The sequence below is a fragment of the Bombyx mandarina genome, chromosome 08 (assembly GCF_030267445.1).
Source record: "Bombyx mandarina strain Sakado chromosome 08, ASM3026744v2".
NCBI classification, from domain to species: domain Eukaryota; kingdom Metazoa; phylum Arthropoda; class Insecta; order Lepidoptera; family Bombycidae; genus Bombyx; species Bombyx mandarina.
Genome location: NC_143215.1, coordinates 11,582,137 through 11,600,338, shown reverse-complemented (window position 1 = coordinate 11,600,338; position 18,202 = coordinate 11,582,137). Strand labels below are relative to the sequence as shown.

Sequence of the window (18,202 nt, the reverse complement as noted above, 5' to 3'; positions counted from 1 at the left end):
ATGAGCGATTTAGTGGGCAACTTCATTCTGTTAATTTTGTGTCACGGTGCGCACGCATCGTAAAATTTCACTCTCATCAATTTTTCATAACGCGCCTTAAGAAGTATAACTTCAAAAAATCACATTATTTCACTCCTCGTGTTCCCGCCAAACAATCTGTTCTACATCAAGTCTTTTAGTCATTGGTAGAAATGGGCGATACGTATCGTAAACGATATCAATTTCTGCGTTAAGAATCGCATAATCGCGCTCGCTTCAAAAAGTTTCCCATTACAACAAATTTCAAAAATACACGAATCCTTGTAATATAAATGCTAGATATAAAATAGTTAATAATTGGGAATTTAATTGTTTTGTTGATCGAACAATCACCAATAGTCGTCGAACAAACGATAATTGATCAAAGTGAATTAATCTGAGCGATAAAAATAAAGATATCTAGTAAGGGGTCCTACTTAACGGTGATCATTTGTTTAATTAATTATAAATAAATAAAAGACTAACAAATAATTAAAAATAAAAAAATCCGAAAATCAAAAAAGGGGGGCTAAATTTACAGAGCCGTGAAAGTTCACCTGCGGCTATATTCAGACTCGCCAAGTTACGTCGGTTGTATTGTAATGAGCGATTTAGTGGGCTTCATTCTGTTAATTTTGTGTCACGGTGCGCACGCATCGTAAAATTTCACTCTCATCAATTTTTCATAACGCGCCTTAAGAAGTATAACTTCAAAAAATCACATTATTTCACTCCTCGTGTTCCCGCCAAACAATCTGTTCTACATCAAGTCTTTTAGTCATTGGTAGAAATGGGCGATACGTATCGTAAACGATATCAATTTCTGCGTTAAGAATCGCATAATCGCGCTCGCTTCAAAAAGTTTCCCATTACAACAAATTTCAAAAATACACGAATCCTTGTAATATAAATGCTAGATATAAAATAGTTAATAATTGGGAATTTAATTGTTTTGTTGATCGAACAATCACCAATAGTCGTCGAACAAACGATAATTGATCAAAGTGAATTAATCTGAGCGATAAAAATAAAGATATCTAGTAAGGGGGCCTACTTAACGGTGATCATTTGTTTAATTAATTATAAATAAATAAAAGACTAACAAATAATTAAAAATAAAAAAATCCGAAAATCAAAAAAGGGGGGCCAAATTTACAGAGCCGCGAAAGTTCACCTGCGGCTATATTCAGACTCGCCAAGTTACGTCGGTTGTATTGTAATGAGCGATTTAGTGGGCAACTTCATTCTGTTAATTTTGTGTCACAGTGCGCACGCATCGTAAAATTTCACTCTCATCAATTTTTCATAACGCGCCTTAAGAAGTATAACTTCAAAAAATCACATTACTTCACTCCTCGTGTTCCCGCCAAACAATCTGTTCTACATCAAGTCTTTTAGTCATTGGTAGAAATGGGCGATACGTATCGTAAACGATATCAATTTATGCGTTAAGAATCGCATAATCGCGCTCGCTTCAAAAAGTTTCCCATTACAACAAATTTCAAAAATACAGCTTGTTGCATTTCAAAGTTGTATTTTGTCGAGCCGTTCTGATAGTATCCAATCTCGAATATATTAAGTGTATAATCTATGGTATCCAACCAACCAACCATCATTTATCTATGTTGGAAAAAAATGTGTATGATACCATAGAAATGTATGTATCTATATTTTAACTGGAATTTTTAAATTATATGAAAAGTGTAAAATTGAATGAAAACTCTACGATAGTAGAATACGTAGAATTACTTAAGGCATATTTAAGATATTCATAAGATCATAGAATAACACATATAACGGTAGTAGCCTGCAATCTCTACTTATTACAGTTGCGAGAGTCGTTAAAAGTTACTTAATAGTCAACAAATACTGAATCCTTTAACTCAATGTGTGATTATTATTTAATAACATAAAGCACTTGCATAAAGCCTTATAAAAATATATTATACTATTAATTAAGTTAACATCATAGATTTTTTAAGGGATTTTATGATCTGGTAACTAAGACTTTTAAGTCATGTCTTATTTTAATTCATTTTCTTATTTTTATGAAAAATGATGAAATGAAATGAAGATGATTAATTTGAGACATTAATCAACTGGGATAAAATCAAATGAAACGAGATGAGATGATATGGGATGAAATATAATCTCAGTAAAATGTTGGTCATCTACTGAGACTTTTTAATTGGACTTTTTGGAGGATCCCGAGAAGTGACGTCCAGTGGCTTTGTTTTATTTTCCCACATTTGTGCACTTTCACAGATATTAAACAGTTAATAAACCACCGTTATTACACATTTAAACCTGAAGTAGTCCCGGTAAAATGGGGCGATTAGGGATTGAGAGGCGAATCGGGAAAAAACCGGGAAAATCTTTCGACGCTCAATATAAGTTTTATATTCGTTGCAAAATCTTCCGTTTTTTGTAGTTTAATAGTAGAATGTTGAAAGTTCACAAAACAAATCTGAATATGCATGATAATAGCTGCTAACTTATAAAAAATCGCGTTTCAAATTAACTTCCTGTGGTGGTAATTATTTTAGTGCTAGAAACTTTGCTCTCTTTTATTTATTTGATAATAATAGAAGACGACTATGATTTATAAACGTTATTTAGTGTTTGAACCAGCATATATATTAAAGGTAAGTCCCAGTTGTTATTGGTTTTAATGTATTTGATTAAATAAAAATACATGTAAAAATCTGTTGTTTTTGGGGATATTAGGGACGTTTTAGGTATAAATAACAACGAAAAAGGGATCAATTGGGATGAGAATACGTGAAATGGAAACGACCTAAGTATAAATAGGTACAGGTTTGTAGGGTTGTCTATGTAGTTATAAAATATTTTTTAAATTTGTTGGTAAAAATCTGGTTTATTCGAAGCGAAATTGGGAATAAGTCTAGTTGAAATAGATAAGCAATTTAATATAAGTAAGTCGATTTTGCAGAGACATGTAACAAGATCAATGAAATCTCAAGGTGGACAAAAATGTCTAAGTAATACATAATAAAATATTTAATATTTGTTCAGAGTGGTAGTATTCATCTGATTAATCCATGGAATAACCGACACACCTAATCTCTTAACCCAGATAGAAATATCAGCCCCTAAGTACTTACCAAGAACGGAGAAATATAAACCGTTTCTAAGAAAGCCCACTATATATGTAAAAATAAATATATATATATATATTTTTTTATTTTTTTTTTGTTGTTAATGCACTGTCGATTGCACCTATAATTGAGGTGATGTCTGCCATGTACTTTTGTCAGTTTTCAATTTTTTTTATTGATGATCACTTTGTTGGTGCAACTAAATAAATAAATAAATTAAAACTATATATAAAAATAAAAGTAGTGCCAACCCTAGCAAATTTCTCATTTCGTCCCAATTAACCGCAATTTTCGGGTAAATAGGGATTACACCTATTATTGCATTTTTTGCCTAAACTGGAATACTAGTTGCATAATTTTAAATTAGACAACAAAGATGCCCCCAAGACTCAACCATTTTGATCCTGATATAGCATTATATACATCAACAACTACCTTAAAATTGCTCATAAAGTTGGAATTTGTCCCTAATCGCCCCATTTTACGGTACTAAATAGACAAAATAAAACAAATCACACAACTTCACTCCTCGCGCTCCCGCCAAAAAGTCTCCTAACATCATAGATACACAGTACACATGTTATCATAGATTACACTTTAATGAATAACGTAACTTATAGTGGGTGAATTCATAGATTATACACTTAATATATTTGAGAGGTGAATTGAAAATTAAACTTGAAAACTAGTATGTACCTAAATGAAAAGTTTTTCGTTACACACTATAAAACACAGTGACTAATTAATCATTGAAACTATTATTCAATCTTAAGGAAATATACGCTAATTTTACATTGTTACATCGTGTTGTAAAGTATTGTCAAATAACGAAACATGGAGTTTTTAGAGTATAACGATGTGTCCGCAGAAATAAAAGGAAACATGGTATGTCGATGAAGAATGAATGACTTTTTATTTTTATAAATAAAAAGTTATCTTAAAGTTATTTAAAAGTTATCTTAAAAGTTAAGTTATCTTAACGCTTTATGAAAAGCATTTTAAGAAATATCATGGAGAATTATATTAAGAGTGCTTGGCGTTTCAGGTACCAGGGAGGTTAAAAATGACAGACCAAAACATAATTTTCAAGAATAGTAAAACCGGCAAAGTTGAACAAATATCAGCTAATGACATTGAGCTGGTGAATTTCCAGAAGTTCATTGGTTCGTGGGGCTTACGTTTGTTTCTCAAAAATGGTACATTGCACAGATACGGAGGTTTTAAAGAAGGTGTAAGTAAATACAACATAAGTTTTCCATAATTGACAAAATTTACACGTCCCTGCGATAGATAACTCATTTATTATGCAAAATAACAGATGCGACAATAAGTTCTGGTTTTTGTTCTAAACCATAACATTTCATATTTCAAATCATAAGAATATGGGTTATAATTTGCCACAGTCATTTTAAAATAATCAACAAAAACGATCCTGCCTAAGTACCATTTCAAACTTATTGTTGGAAAAGACGAAGGGCTGTTGTTTTTAAAATCAAACATAATTGGAATTGTGTTTTAATAATTGAAATTTGTTTAAAAAGTAAATAAATATTTTTTCAAAATTATTAGGCCACATATTCTATACACTCTGATACAAATAGAGAATTTACAAAAAAGTATGTGTAATAAATGTAGTCCATTCAGTTTTTATTAAGCTTGTCAAATATATTTCATAACGAAATAAGAATTACTCTGCGCAGTGTTCTGTGGAAGAGTTCTGAATTTAAAATGTGTTCTTAAAAATAACCTCTTAACTAGTTATTAATGTAGAATTATAATTTAAATTATCTACTTATAAACAACAGTTTTGTCCTGGGGGTTAGTTAAAAAATGACAATAAAACTAGCTTAATAAATTCTAGCTAAATGATTTTTTTTTATTGCCCTTGTAGGCAGATGAACATACGGCCCACCTGATGGTGAGTGGTTACTGTCGCCCATGGTCTTCAGCAATGCCAGGGGCAGAGCCAAGCCACTGCCTACCGCTAAAATGAAAATGAATTAAACAAATGAAGTGTTTTTATGATTCTATGATTGGAAACATCTAATTAAATAAATGAAATACTACAGGAGCAAGAGAAGGTTGCAAAATTCTTCAAAGCCAATTATAATAAAGACATGCTAGAGAAAGAGTTATCTCTAAAAGGTTGGAACTGGGGTACAGCTAAATTTAATGGAGCAGTACTAAGTTTCAATGTTGGTACAAACACAGCTTTTGAAATACCATTGCATTATGTCTCGCAGTGCAATACAGGAAAGAATGAAGTCACACTCGAATTTCATCAGGTTAGTTCTGCTATCATGAAAATAAGTAAGAAAATATCCAAAAACTTAAAGTTGTACTTAACAAGGGTAAGATATCTAATATAATCATATCAAACATGCAGCTATCGATTGACTCAAATAAAACATCTGCAAAAGAAAAAGTGTTACTTGTTGTCTGTGTCTAAGAGTATTATTTGTAGAGAACAATTTCCAGGAAATGGATAGTGATGATAAAATACTTTATATTTTGATTTGAAAATTACAGAATGATGACACACCTGTATCATTGATGGAAATGCGCTTCCACATTCCCACCAGTGAAGTGGCCAATGATTTGGATGCAGTTGAAGCATTCCACCAACAAGTAATGAACAAAGCGAGTGTTATTTCAGTTTCTGGTGATGCTATTGCTATATTCAGAGAACTACAATGTTTGACACCTCGGTATGGTTTCCAAATATTTTTGTAATTTTCATTAATTTTAAATATAAGATTATTATTTGTATATGTCTACAATAACAAACCAGTTCTTGGTATGGCTATTTTGTACCTTTTATGTTTCGGAATTGACTAGAAAAGTAAAAATAAAAATGCAGTATTATTAAATTCAATGAATTGCAATTGAATGAAATTGTTCTGAAAAACTATTAAATTAATTTATTTGCTTTAAATTTTTTTAGTGGTCGTTATGATATCAAGGTATTCCAGACATTCTTTCAGCTTCACGGTAAAACCTTTGACTACAAGATCCCTATGTCGACAGTTCTCCGTTTATTCTTATTACCTCACAAGGATACGAGGCAAATGTTCTTTGTCGTTTCCTTGGATCCACCGATCAAACAGGGTCAAACAAGGTACCATTATTTAGTGCTGTTGTTTGGTATTGAGGAGGAGACAACTGTAGAACTTCCTTTTACAGAGTGAGTAACATTTTTGGCAAATTGTCTATTATTGCATAATCTAAAGTGAAGTAAAATAAAAACATATTATTATGTTTATATTTAAATAGGGTAACTCCGACACCATCACCTTTTAAGTAATGAAATGTAGTTGTTAAGATTGCTATGTATTATTCTTGCATTGTTGTTAGTAATCAAATATGTGCCTGCATGTTCTGTTTATCACTTTAATGATGTTATATTTTAATTTCAATTTAAACAATTACAGGGAAGAACTGAAAGACAAATACGAAGGTAAAATAACAAAGGAATTATCTGGACCGACATACGAAGTTCTAGCCAAGATCATGAAGGTCATCATCAATAGAAGGGTAACAGGTCCTGGTGACTTTTTAGGGTAAATTATTGAACATATTTTTGCTTCCTAACATCGTAATTAAAAATAATTAATAATTATACATCTCATTATATACATTATATAATTAATAAAACAAATTTATTTATTCAAATTATCTCATGAAGTTAAAGATAAATGTTTATGGTGTTTTTGGGACTGATTTTCCAGACACCACAAGACCCCGGCCATAGCGTGTTCATACAAGGCGGCGGCTGGCTATCTGTATCCCCTAGACAAAGGTTTCATATACGTTCACAAGCCACCAGTACACATACGATTTGAGGAGATTGCGTCTGTGAACTTCGCTCGAGGGGGCGCTTCGTCGACTAAGTAAGTATTTATATTACTTTATAGCAAACCGACCTGTAAGTCACTCCCACGGCCGTATGCCCGCTTTCTAGACTTAATTTTTAGTATCTATGTCCGTCTTTTGACAGGGAAGTGTATAATATATGTTCCAGGTGCTTCCGTTTTCAGTGTGAGTAGCGTGCGCCCGCGGCTCACTGAATTTGGCCCCCCTTTTTTTAATTTTCGGATTTTATTTTATTATTTGTTCGTCGTTTGTTTGTTAATGTTCGAATGTAAAAATTGTTTATTCGTCTTTTATTTATTTATAATTAATTAAAGAAATGATCACCCTTAAGTTGGCCCCCCTTACTAGATATATTTATTCTTATCGTTCAGATTAATTAATTTTGATCAATTATCGTTTGTTCGACGGCTATTGGTGATTGTTCGATCATAAAATCAATAAAATTCCCAATTATTATTTGTTATACAAATTCAGCACTATATGTCTTGTTTTGTCGTGCGCACATAACCTATGTTGCAAGCCAGATTTTGTTTCTTTTTTTTGTGTTTTTTATGTATCTTTAGCTTGTGATGTGTATTGTGAGCCTAATAAAATAAATAAAAATAAAAATAAAATAAATAGATTTTATATCTAATAAGCAAACCATCACCTCACGCCTACATTGCGCATGCGCCGGCAATGCCGACCATTTACGTTGTAGATGTCTATCTAAGCAATTAAAAAAATACGTTTTATTCCAGATCATTTGATTTCGAAATAGAACTGAAGTTGGGCAGCGTGCACACGTTTAGCAGTATCGAGAAGGGAGAATATGATAAACTCTTCAATTATATATCTTCGAAGAAATTACATGTCAAGAATACTGGAAAGAATGTGAGTTTTAATCAGAGGTTTTTTTAAAGACAATCATAATCCGACAGTATTAGCTTTTCTGTATTATTTTCAATACTAAAAGTTAATTTTAATAGCAACATGATGAAAATAATACAATCGAATTCTTGTTAGAAAATTATAAATAAAATATACCAATATGTCCCTGAATGGCAGGTTGTAGAGGGATTGGCATAGATAAATGTATTTTAGAATATTCGGACTGCGACATGACACGTTAATCGTTTTTGCTCACGGAATACCTACGTAACGTAGTTTAGATCCTATTGTGACTGCGTCGATAGAGGCCGGAAATAGGAGTGGGTAATATCGGTTTTGCCGCGTATCGAATCGTATCTATATATCGAGTATCAATATCGGATATTGAATCTATATATTTTCTGAATCTATATATTGATGGATGCTAGTAGATTTTCTCGATTCATGATATTTGAGATTTGAAACGATACGCTGATATAATATCATAGTAGATATAGATTTAAGTCAACGTTATACGGTTGGTTTTCTGATATCAATTTATAATATGATTTTAAAGTAATAAAAAGAACATGAAAATAAAAATATCAAAAAAACTTTCCTTCGTGCTTTTATCAGGCTTAGGACTGGCTACATTATTTTCAGTTTTTAGTATTTTGTGTCTTAATTTTAAATTACAAAATATACCAAAAGAGTGTAGATTTCAAAAGTTTAATACAAACACAAGAAATAAGCTCAATTATTTGGATTCAACTAAAAATAGAAAAATGTGTACTTTAAAAATGAAACACAAAAAACTTTTAAGTATTTATAAACACTTGTCCAAAAATTCTAGTTCAAGGTCAAAGCGCGTGAAATTAAATTCAACGATGCAAATAGGCTATACTGCATTCAAGTTAGGGTCGAAAGTTGAAACTTCTTTCCTAAATTGTATCCTGCTGATACGCTAAGAATAATCTACAGACATATGGACTTAAATATAAGGTTTACAATTGTATGGATAATGCCTGTTTCTGTTTCATTCATCACATGATATCCCTATCATGCGCTCACTCACTCTGGCCGATTCGATACGAACCAAACGAATATTGCTGATATTCACGAATCGGTACGATATGCCGATGCGCATCACATCGAGCAATATCGTGTATCGGCTGATATCGATATATAGATTGCGATTCACGAATCGGTACGATATGGCGACGCATCACATCGAGCAATATCGTGTATCGGCTGATATCGATATATAGATTGCGATTCACGAATCGGTACGATATGGCGACGCATCACATCGAGCAATATCGTGTATCGGCTGATATCGATATATAGATTTCGTGCGGGGCGATATCGGATTCAACGATATTGCTGCGATATATAGATATTGAATCTAGATACGATTTATATCACCCACTCCTAGCCGGAAACGATGTTTCAATTCGATATATCGAAAAACATCGATTTAACCGCTCCGACTGATGCATCGCCAAAAACATCGATGTATATTTTAAATGAACATCCCTATTATGTATGATCGTTGTAAACAATAATGATGTTATTATATTTTAGGACAAAGCCTTATACGACGACGACTTCGGCGACTCGGACACGGAGAAGGAACCGGACGCGTATCTGGAGCGCGTGAAGGCGGAGGCGAAGGAGCGCGAGTCGGACGACAGCGACGGCTCCGACGAGAGCACCGACGAGGACTTCAACCCCGACAAGGCCAAGGAGAGCGACGTCGCTGAAGAGTAATTCTATATACACTACATTATTACCTCTAAATCAGCGGTCGGGGAACCGGGGTAAATTACCCCAAATGAGGTAAAATCAAATTTTTGGGGGTAGTAAAAATGAAACTTTTGTGAGTAAAAAGTATATATTTTCGTTTTTTTTGGATCTTCGCCATGAGGTAATATCAACTTACACAAAAATATTTTGGGGTAATAATTAAAAAAGTCCCCCGACCGCTTCTCTAAATAGTCGTCGTCGTGGCCTAGAGGATAAGACGTCCGGTGCATTCGTATCGCTAGGATGCAACGGAGTTCGAATCCCGTCGGCGCGTACCAATTTTTGCTAATGAAATACGTACTTAACACACGTTCACCATTGACTCCCACGGTGAAGGAATAACGTCGTCTGATAAAAATCCTACCCGCAAAATTATAATTTGTGTGATTACTGGTGGTAGGACGTCTTGTGAGTCCGCGCGGGAAGTTACCACCACTCTGCTTATTCCTGCCGTGATAGGTTGCCATTGTATCTATACTGAGACCTTAAAAAAATATAGTCATGATAAAAATACGAGCAAACTCAACCCTTGGTCTGCTCGTTATGTTACGTGCCAATGCAATATTCAAATCATTATGTACCGAACATGTAACGTGACGGGTAACGTTCCCAAAAGCGAAGTATACATATTGAAGACTTGCGGCCCGCCCCGGCTTTGCTTGGGAAACAGCGCACGCGATGTAAAACATTTTAGGTAATTTTTTTTCCACATTATTGGAGTTTCAGTAAGGATCCCTAATTTTTTGAAAATATAGTAAATACAGCCTATGTCACCCGGGGATAGCGTAGCTTTCCAACAGTGAAATAATTTTTTAAATCGGTTCAGTAGTATCGGAGCCTATTCAATAAAACCAACCAACCAATCTTTCCTCTTTATAATACTACTAGTATAGAAATATAGATGACTAGAATATTTATGCTCAGCTTAGAAAATGAGAAATATGGTTTTAGTTATTGCTTTATATACTACATAAAAATACATGAGGCTGGCCTGGCTGACATCTTGCTCTTTTTAATATATAAATCATAATATATAAGTAAATGTAAACCTGTATGTTTGTGCATTATTTACATGGAGATTTTGATTTCTTAACTTGAAAAAGAACAGTAAAACAATATATAGCTAAAATTTTGAAACTGAATACAGGAATTCTATTCTATTCTATCAGCTCACAAACGTCCACTGTCAGACAGGTCTCCCCTAAGCTTCGCGACAAAGATCGGTCCTGCGCTGCAGAAAATAATTTAGAATATTTAAAAAAGGATGCTATCTGTAAATGGAATGGTACTCTGGTGGTACACGTGGTTCGGACAGCCGAGTCAGTCCTAGACTAAAGTAAAAATTATGAAAAGTGAAAAAATGTTGAAGGTAATCTCCGAGTCGACTATGACAAAAATTAAAAATACGCATAATCCATAATCCGAAAATTAACTCCTATCACTCCGACCACCGATAATTTTTGCTCAAAATCGATTCCTAGGAAGTTTAGGAACGAAGCAAACAAATCAATGAAATTTGACCGTATAAAATAATATAAATATAACGAATTTTAGATACGACACGAACGCCTCATCTTCAGAGGACTCCGACGCGTCAGGCGGCTCCGGCTCCGGTGATAGCAAGAAGGAGAAAGAAAAAGAAAAGAAGAAAGAGAAAAAACCTAAGAAGGCTAAGACTATTGTAAGCACATCACACTCCTTATGATTAGAACCGTATACCATACAGGATTCAAGTACTTAAAAATTATTTTTGTTTGTAAAATGATTTGTCTAAAGGTATATTTATGTGATGTAGCAATAGAAAATATACTTGAGAATACGTATGTGACATGTCATAATGACACATACCGATGTACTTTAACCTAAAATAATTTTAAAACGTACATACATTTGCACGGAATTCATTCAAAGCCTTCATATGTACAGTAACTTGTTCTAACTCCCGTGTAGAATAGGTAACTTGATACATTGGATGGACGAGCTCACAGCCGACCTGGTGTTAAGAGGTTACTGGAGCCCATAGACATTTACAACATAAATGCGCTACCCACCTTGAGATTTAAGTTCTAAGGTCTCAAGTATAGTTACGACGGCTGCCCCGCCCTTCAAACCGAAACGCATTATTGCTTTACTGCAGAAATAGGCAGGGTGGTGGTAAATACCCGCGCGGACTCACAAGAGGTCGGTCCTACCACCAGTAAATTTGTTAAAAATGTTTGAATTTGCTCGTTGTTTTCAGTCCGAAGCGCCACGTAAGCGTAAAGAGAAGTCTAAGAAACGCGAGAAGGACGTGAACGCGCCCAAGCGGCCCGCGACCGCCTTCATGCTGTGGCTCAACGAAAACAGAAAGAAAATCATTGAAGAGAACCCCGGGATCAAAGTCACAGAGGTCGCCAAGCGCGCGGGAGAACTCTGGAGGGACCTGAAAGACAAATCGGTCAGTGCACACCCCTATTCGAGACTGACTTTTCAATTTTTATAAGATATAGTGCAACACAATCAAATGAAATATTGGATCCACGTAATGAAACATTTTTGACTGTTTCACCTGCATATTTGGTCAGGCTATAACTGGATTATTAAAAAACAGTCCTAGGATGACAATAACGAAAGTCAGTTCTGATTGACTTAATTGAAATAAATTATAAAGTCATATCGTCGTTGTCAAACCAAAATCTGCTATGTGCACTTTTTGCGATTTTTACTTTTAGGTCTTTTCGTATAATTCACAGCCCTATTTATCGTATAAAAAAAACTGTTATGTGTCTATAGCTTTAATATTTATCTATAGCTTTCATTTGATATAGTTCTTAGAAATTCACCTTCATATAAAATTTTATACGAAAATTTTTTTACTCGTTAAGTAATTCAAAATAGAGTTTTCGCACATAGCAGATTTTCGTTTGACAGCGACGATATGCTAAATGAACCAAACTGTCAAAACGTTTCTTATAACATCTTATTTACAATGTTTATGAAACCTTCGCTTATTTATCAAATCCGATGTTAAATTTTACAATTATTAATCTCCAGGAATGGGAAGAGAAAGCCAACAAAGCGAAAGAAGAATACAATGCCGCAATGAAGAAGTATAAAGACAGCGGCGCGGCCGACGAGTTCAAACAGAAAAAGAAACAGGCTGAAAAAGAACGAAAGACAGCAGAGAAGAAGACCAAAGCTCCTCCAGCAAAGAAGACTCCTGCCGCCGTTCCCACCGGGAAGTTCACCAGCAAAGAGTTTATAGAAGACGACGATAGCTCCTCCGACTCCGACAGCAACAAGAAGAAGGAGAAGAAGGACGTAAGTACATTTTCTTAGACTTGTAGTAGCTTCAAATTTGAAATATATACGTGAAGCAAAAACTTTGGACCCCTTTTTACGGAAATTGCGCGGACGGAGGAGTATGATATTTTCCACACTTATAGACAACTAGATGATGACCGAGCTTTGCTCGGTTTTTTTTAACGCCATCTTGTTGTGTCTTTAAAACGGTTAGTTGCCCTCAATTAAGAAAAATAGTATTATTATTCGCCAATAGATGTCGGGAAGAGTTGGTGATTGAAAACACGAATAAAACAACATTTTCTGAAAATAAATCGTAGCTAGATCGATTTATCGCCCCAGAAATCCCCTGTATACTAAATTTTATGAAAATCGTTGGAGCCGTTTCCGAGATTCACATTATATATTAGTATATATTAATATACAAGAATTGCTCGTTTAAAGGTATAAGATTAAGATATAGAGAAGAAGTGCAGAATGCTAATTTTTTTTTAAAATTATGCATAAAAATACATTAAATCAATAAAGAAAACATTACACACACCATGTATTTGACACACACACATATACTCTTTGTTTATTGTCAAACTTTTGTTATTGCTTAAAATCTGCAGTCAAAATTAGAATAGGTTAATAATATGTATTGTTTATGTTTAATATTATTTGTCTATAGTGTAGTCTTGGCGAAATCTGTTATTATAGAAGTATAATAAATAGTTTTTGACAATAGAACCATAATAATGTTCAAACTTATAATTTCAATTAATTATAGTCGAATTTCGACTACTGCGGGACCACTAGTCAGAATAATGCTAGATGAACATCAGTGTTGTCGTTTTGATGTATCCCAGCTAGCTAAGCCCACTCCATTATATAGTGCTCATTCCGAACGTTTCAGCTATAGGAAAATTCACAATAAGTGACGAATTTATTGCCATAAAACATTATTTACCCGTTAATCTAGTGTCGTAGTCTACTAAGAAGGAACCAAACAAATATATTTAAAAGTTGAAATATATATAAAATTTGTTCGTTCAATCTCAAACGCATATTATTTTGTGATTACAGACTAAAGACACAAAGAAAGATAAAGAAAAATCTAAGAGTTCGTCTTCCGAAGCCGAGGCATCATCGGCGTCTGGAAACGACAGCGGCAGTGATAGTAATTAAACTTTAGATAGTAGTTTTAGATTGTAATAAGCATATTTTGTACTTTGATATTGCAAGGTAAATCGATGGTATGATAATTATTTGAATGTGTTGAAATTACATGGTTTTATTATCAGTGTAACCTAAGCAGGCTGGAATTCCTGCCGAATTCATCAATAATTTTGTAAATAAATTAATTATCATTCAAGAACTATCACACAAGTTTGCACCCTTTTGTAATGGGAGTACTTTTATCGATTGAATTTGTAATAGTCATCGTGGCCTAACGGAGCAGGCGTCCGGTGTACTTGTGTTGAGCCGACCGACTGTACTGGTGGTCGGAATCCGCAGATAGTGACTTAATAGAAAGCCAGATTTAAAAAAAAAACGTGATTACTGATTGTAGGAAGTCTTGTGGCCCTCACGTTCCGCTAAAGGACGGGACAAACGCTATACTGCACAACTTTGAGCGACAGACCTCATGTCTCAAGGTGGGTGACGGTGTTCGAGTTTTGATTTGTCGTGGACTCCAGTAACCACTCGAGCACTCTTTAAAAACTCGAATTTTGTACATCAGAACTGACGAAGTAAAATTCATAAAATGATGAGTATTCATCATAATCAACTCAATCATAACAATGTTGCAACCTGTTTAATATGTAATGTATTTTTTTTCCGTTTCTGCTTAAGAAGCAATTGCTAAACTAAGTGTATGATTCCGATGTGATTAAAAGATTTACATTGTAATTGTGTTATTCATAATGAACCCCCTCTAAGATTGTCGAATAGTCACTAATAAATAATTTCACCCAGGTAAGAAATGATGCGACTCACGCTGTTCTGTTGTGTGGAGATGTACACGCTTTCATTCCAGATAAACCCCTTGAAATAAAATGGATAAAAATGTGTTCAAACAAATTTAAAAAGGCATATCGTCGCTATCAAACCAAAATCTGCTATGTACAAAAACTATATTCTGAATCAACGAGTAAAAACATTTTCGTATAAAATTTTATATGAAGGTGAATTTTTAAGAACTATATCAAATGAAAGCTATAGATAAATATTAAAGCTATAGACACAAAACAGTTTTTTTTTTATATGGTAGATAACGGGCTGTGAACTATACGAAAAAGTCAAAAAGTAAAAATCTCAAAAAATGCACATAGCAGATTTTGGTTTGACAAGGACGATATTTAAGGGGTCGGGTGCGCAAAGAACGCGTTAATCAAAATTTGCATAAAAACGTTGAACAATTTTTTTAATATCGACTTACACCTGCGATGAACATGTTACTATGAATCCGACACTAAAATTTAAAACTGAAGACCTTGAAATTCTAATGTCTATACTAATGAACGGTCCGAACGTATTTCTCCATAACGGAATATAGCCTTTTTATTAAATTGTACCATTTTTTAACGTACTCAACGAATGTGATATGATATGATGTAAAAACCTTTGCACTATAAATAATTTGTTGTTAGTTTATTGAAATGCCCCACAGCATACAAAAACAACTTCAATAAATTTTAATAATACATTTGTTTTTAATTTTTTCTTTAATAGTACCTACCTAATTTCCGATGCAATTATACCTACGTTATTTATTAAGTATTCATCGTTTTTTTGTACTAAGTAACTTATATTGTATAGAACGTGATTTTTGGATGTACATAGGCTGAACATAGGCCGCCACTATTCACAACAACGACCGTCCTATGCAGCCTGCATCCAGCGGATTCCTGCGGTTTCCTCTAGCAGGACTTCGATCCACTTCGTGGGTGACCCACGCTGCGTCTTCTGGTGCGAGGTCGCCTCTCGAAAGATTTTGGACCCGAGACTGAAACTTATGAAATTAATAAAAAGTTTATTACTGAAAAAGTGTGTTACATCTATAAATTTAATATTTTTACAATCAGTAACAACTTTTCGAGGGATCGAACTTTCGAGCCGTATTTAGGATCGGAGTTATCTGAACGATAAAGCCAAGTTGCCATCTAAAAGACCCTCCTCGTGCATTCAAGTAACTACATTGCCGATCCTGCGGGCCGAATGGTAAACAGTCGACGTCGCCCAAAACACGTCATCTCGGATCCTCCCGATCCACTAACGTTGCTTTTAGGTACCCCAAGCACCGGTCGTCGTTCTCGTCGAACCCGTCGTTGGCCACGCAGGGCTCGGCGTGTAAATTAACTCACAGACACAGCTCACTGAGTTTTTCGTCGGGTCTTCTCAGTGGGTCGCGTTTCCGATCCAATGGTAGATTCTGCGAAGCACAGCTCTTGCTAGGGTTCGTGTTAGCAACAACGTCAGGTTTGAGGCCCGTGAGCTCATCTAACTAACCTACTGGTGACGCTGATATGGTATCTCTAGGAACTATCAGCTTAGGTAGGAAAAAAATAGTAATGATGAGCTATTTACTGCCACTTGATTGAATTTTTTTTTTTACAAACCAAATTACAAATGACCAAGCTCTAACTTTTTATTTAGGTGTTTATTTTTTATGGGATCGGATCGTTTCTGTTTTCTGTCGGGTTTTTTTTTGGAGGGGTTATGGCAAAGTTTATTGTCGGAGGCCAAGACCCACTTCGGGGTCATAGCGCCAGCGCAATAGTAGTAGTTTTTATTTTTTAAGCTGGAATGGGCTCAGTCTTAAGAACCTAGACTGTAGATTCGAAATCTTATTTGGTCATAATTTTTATTCGTGTTGTATCGGCTCAACGAGAAATACTTTTGAAGCTAAGTTTTGAACAAGATCCATGGAATTCTCGTCCTTTAGTTCGATTTAACAAAAATCGTTACCCTTTTGATTAAGCTGTGAAGCTCGTTCGTCATGGAAAGATTGTTATTCAATGTTTCGACCTAAAGCCTGGTAGTCGACAATCTCATGGATTTTAGAAGTGGTCGTGGCCTGCAAGCAAGGTAAGACTTCCGGTGCATTCATTTCTAGCGATGCGACTGTACCAGTGTTCGAGTCATGCAGGCAAATGCCAATTTTTCTCAAGTAATACGATTGACTTCTACTATGAAGGAATAACTTCGTAAAAATAAATGTAATTACTGAATTTTGTCGTACGTTGGACTGAAAGACAGACTTAGAACTTGTCTCTCGTGAATTCATCCATCTATCACCATAAAAATTAGAACCATAAGAATATTCTAATCTTGTTCAATTCGACTCCTCCAGCTTTTTAGCTGTCCGTGTCTTAACACTAATTACACTTGCGCCTGACGACGGAGGCACTCTCTCATAGTACTAAAAATAATGAGAGAGAGAAAGAGAAATGAGAGCGCTTGCAAGGTCCCCAATCCCTGAAGGCGATATTAAAAATACTTTTATCATTACTATTACATTTATCGTGGAAATGCTCTCAAAAGTCAAGTCTAGTTCAAGCTGGTCTCTTCAGTCAAATAGTCCCAGTTAACGCAAATCTCGTTATTCAGAAATTTTAAAAAGGACTTAGGATCATCGCCTTTTTAATATTAATCGTCTAGATTGGCTTTCAATTGTCTAGAAGAGCTTAGGGCTCACTTGCCGTACTGTGGTACCACGCACTTAACTTCCATCAAGTCTTCATTTGTCTTGTATAGCGACTGCATTACCTTCAAAGAAAGCAACGAACAAAAGTATCGTTAAAGTTAGTTTACGCTAAAATCGAATTGCTATGTATTCCCTATTTACATGCGTTTGTAACCTTTTTTCAGTTGGTGTACAGTATAAGATAGATCGTGTCCTGAGACTATCTTTGTCAAAATTTACTATTTAACTTTCATGTAAGGTTTCCTAAAAGAAAAAGATTCGTTTTAAAAGTTTATAGAAGGCTATTGCACTGCGCTGTAATGTTCAGTAGACTACTTAAATTTCATTCTATCTTCAAATACATATATGCCGTTATATACAGCTCCTGCAGGTAAGGTTTTACTAGAAAACTCAACTTTACAAACTGTCTTAATTGAACATTTAAACAATTACAATTTGAAAAACCTGCAGAACCTCTCTTATGAGAATAGATACATATTTATTGTAATAAGTAATATTAATTTACAGTAACTTCATATAAAGTTTGACATGTCGTTATCAGTTAACAGATAAAAAGAAAAAT

The 18,202-nt window shown here is 34.4% G+C and overlaps 1 protein-coding gene across 1 annotated transcript; it reads left to right on the top strand.

The window, feature by feature from the left end:
• The first annotated feature begins 3,696 nt into the window (after positions 1-3,696).
• Ssrp (structure specific recognition protein) lies at positions 3,697-15,637 on the top strand. Its single transcript, XM_028186552.2, has 13 exons — positions 3,697-4,022; positions 4,183-4,368; positions 5,207-5,422; positions 5,667-5,845; positions 6,082-6,321; positions 6,569-6,697; positions 6,866-7,027; positions 7,751-7,883; positions 9,444-9,625; positions 11,220-11,346; positions 11,905-12,102; positions 12,699-12,965; positions 14,016-15,637. The coding sequence occupies exons 1-13, from the start codon at positions 3,972-3,974 to the stop codon at positions 14,115-14,117; spliced, it is 2,172 nt and encodes a 723-aa protein (XP_028042353.1). The 5' UTR covers positions 3,697-3,971; the 3' UTR covers positions 14,118-15,637.
• The last annotated feature ends 2,565 nt before the right edge of the window (positions 15,638-18,202 follow it).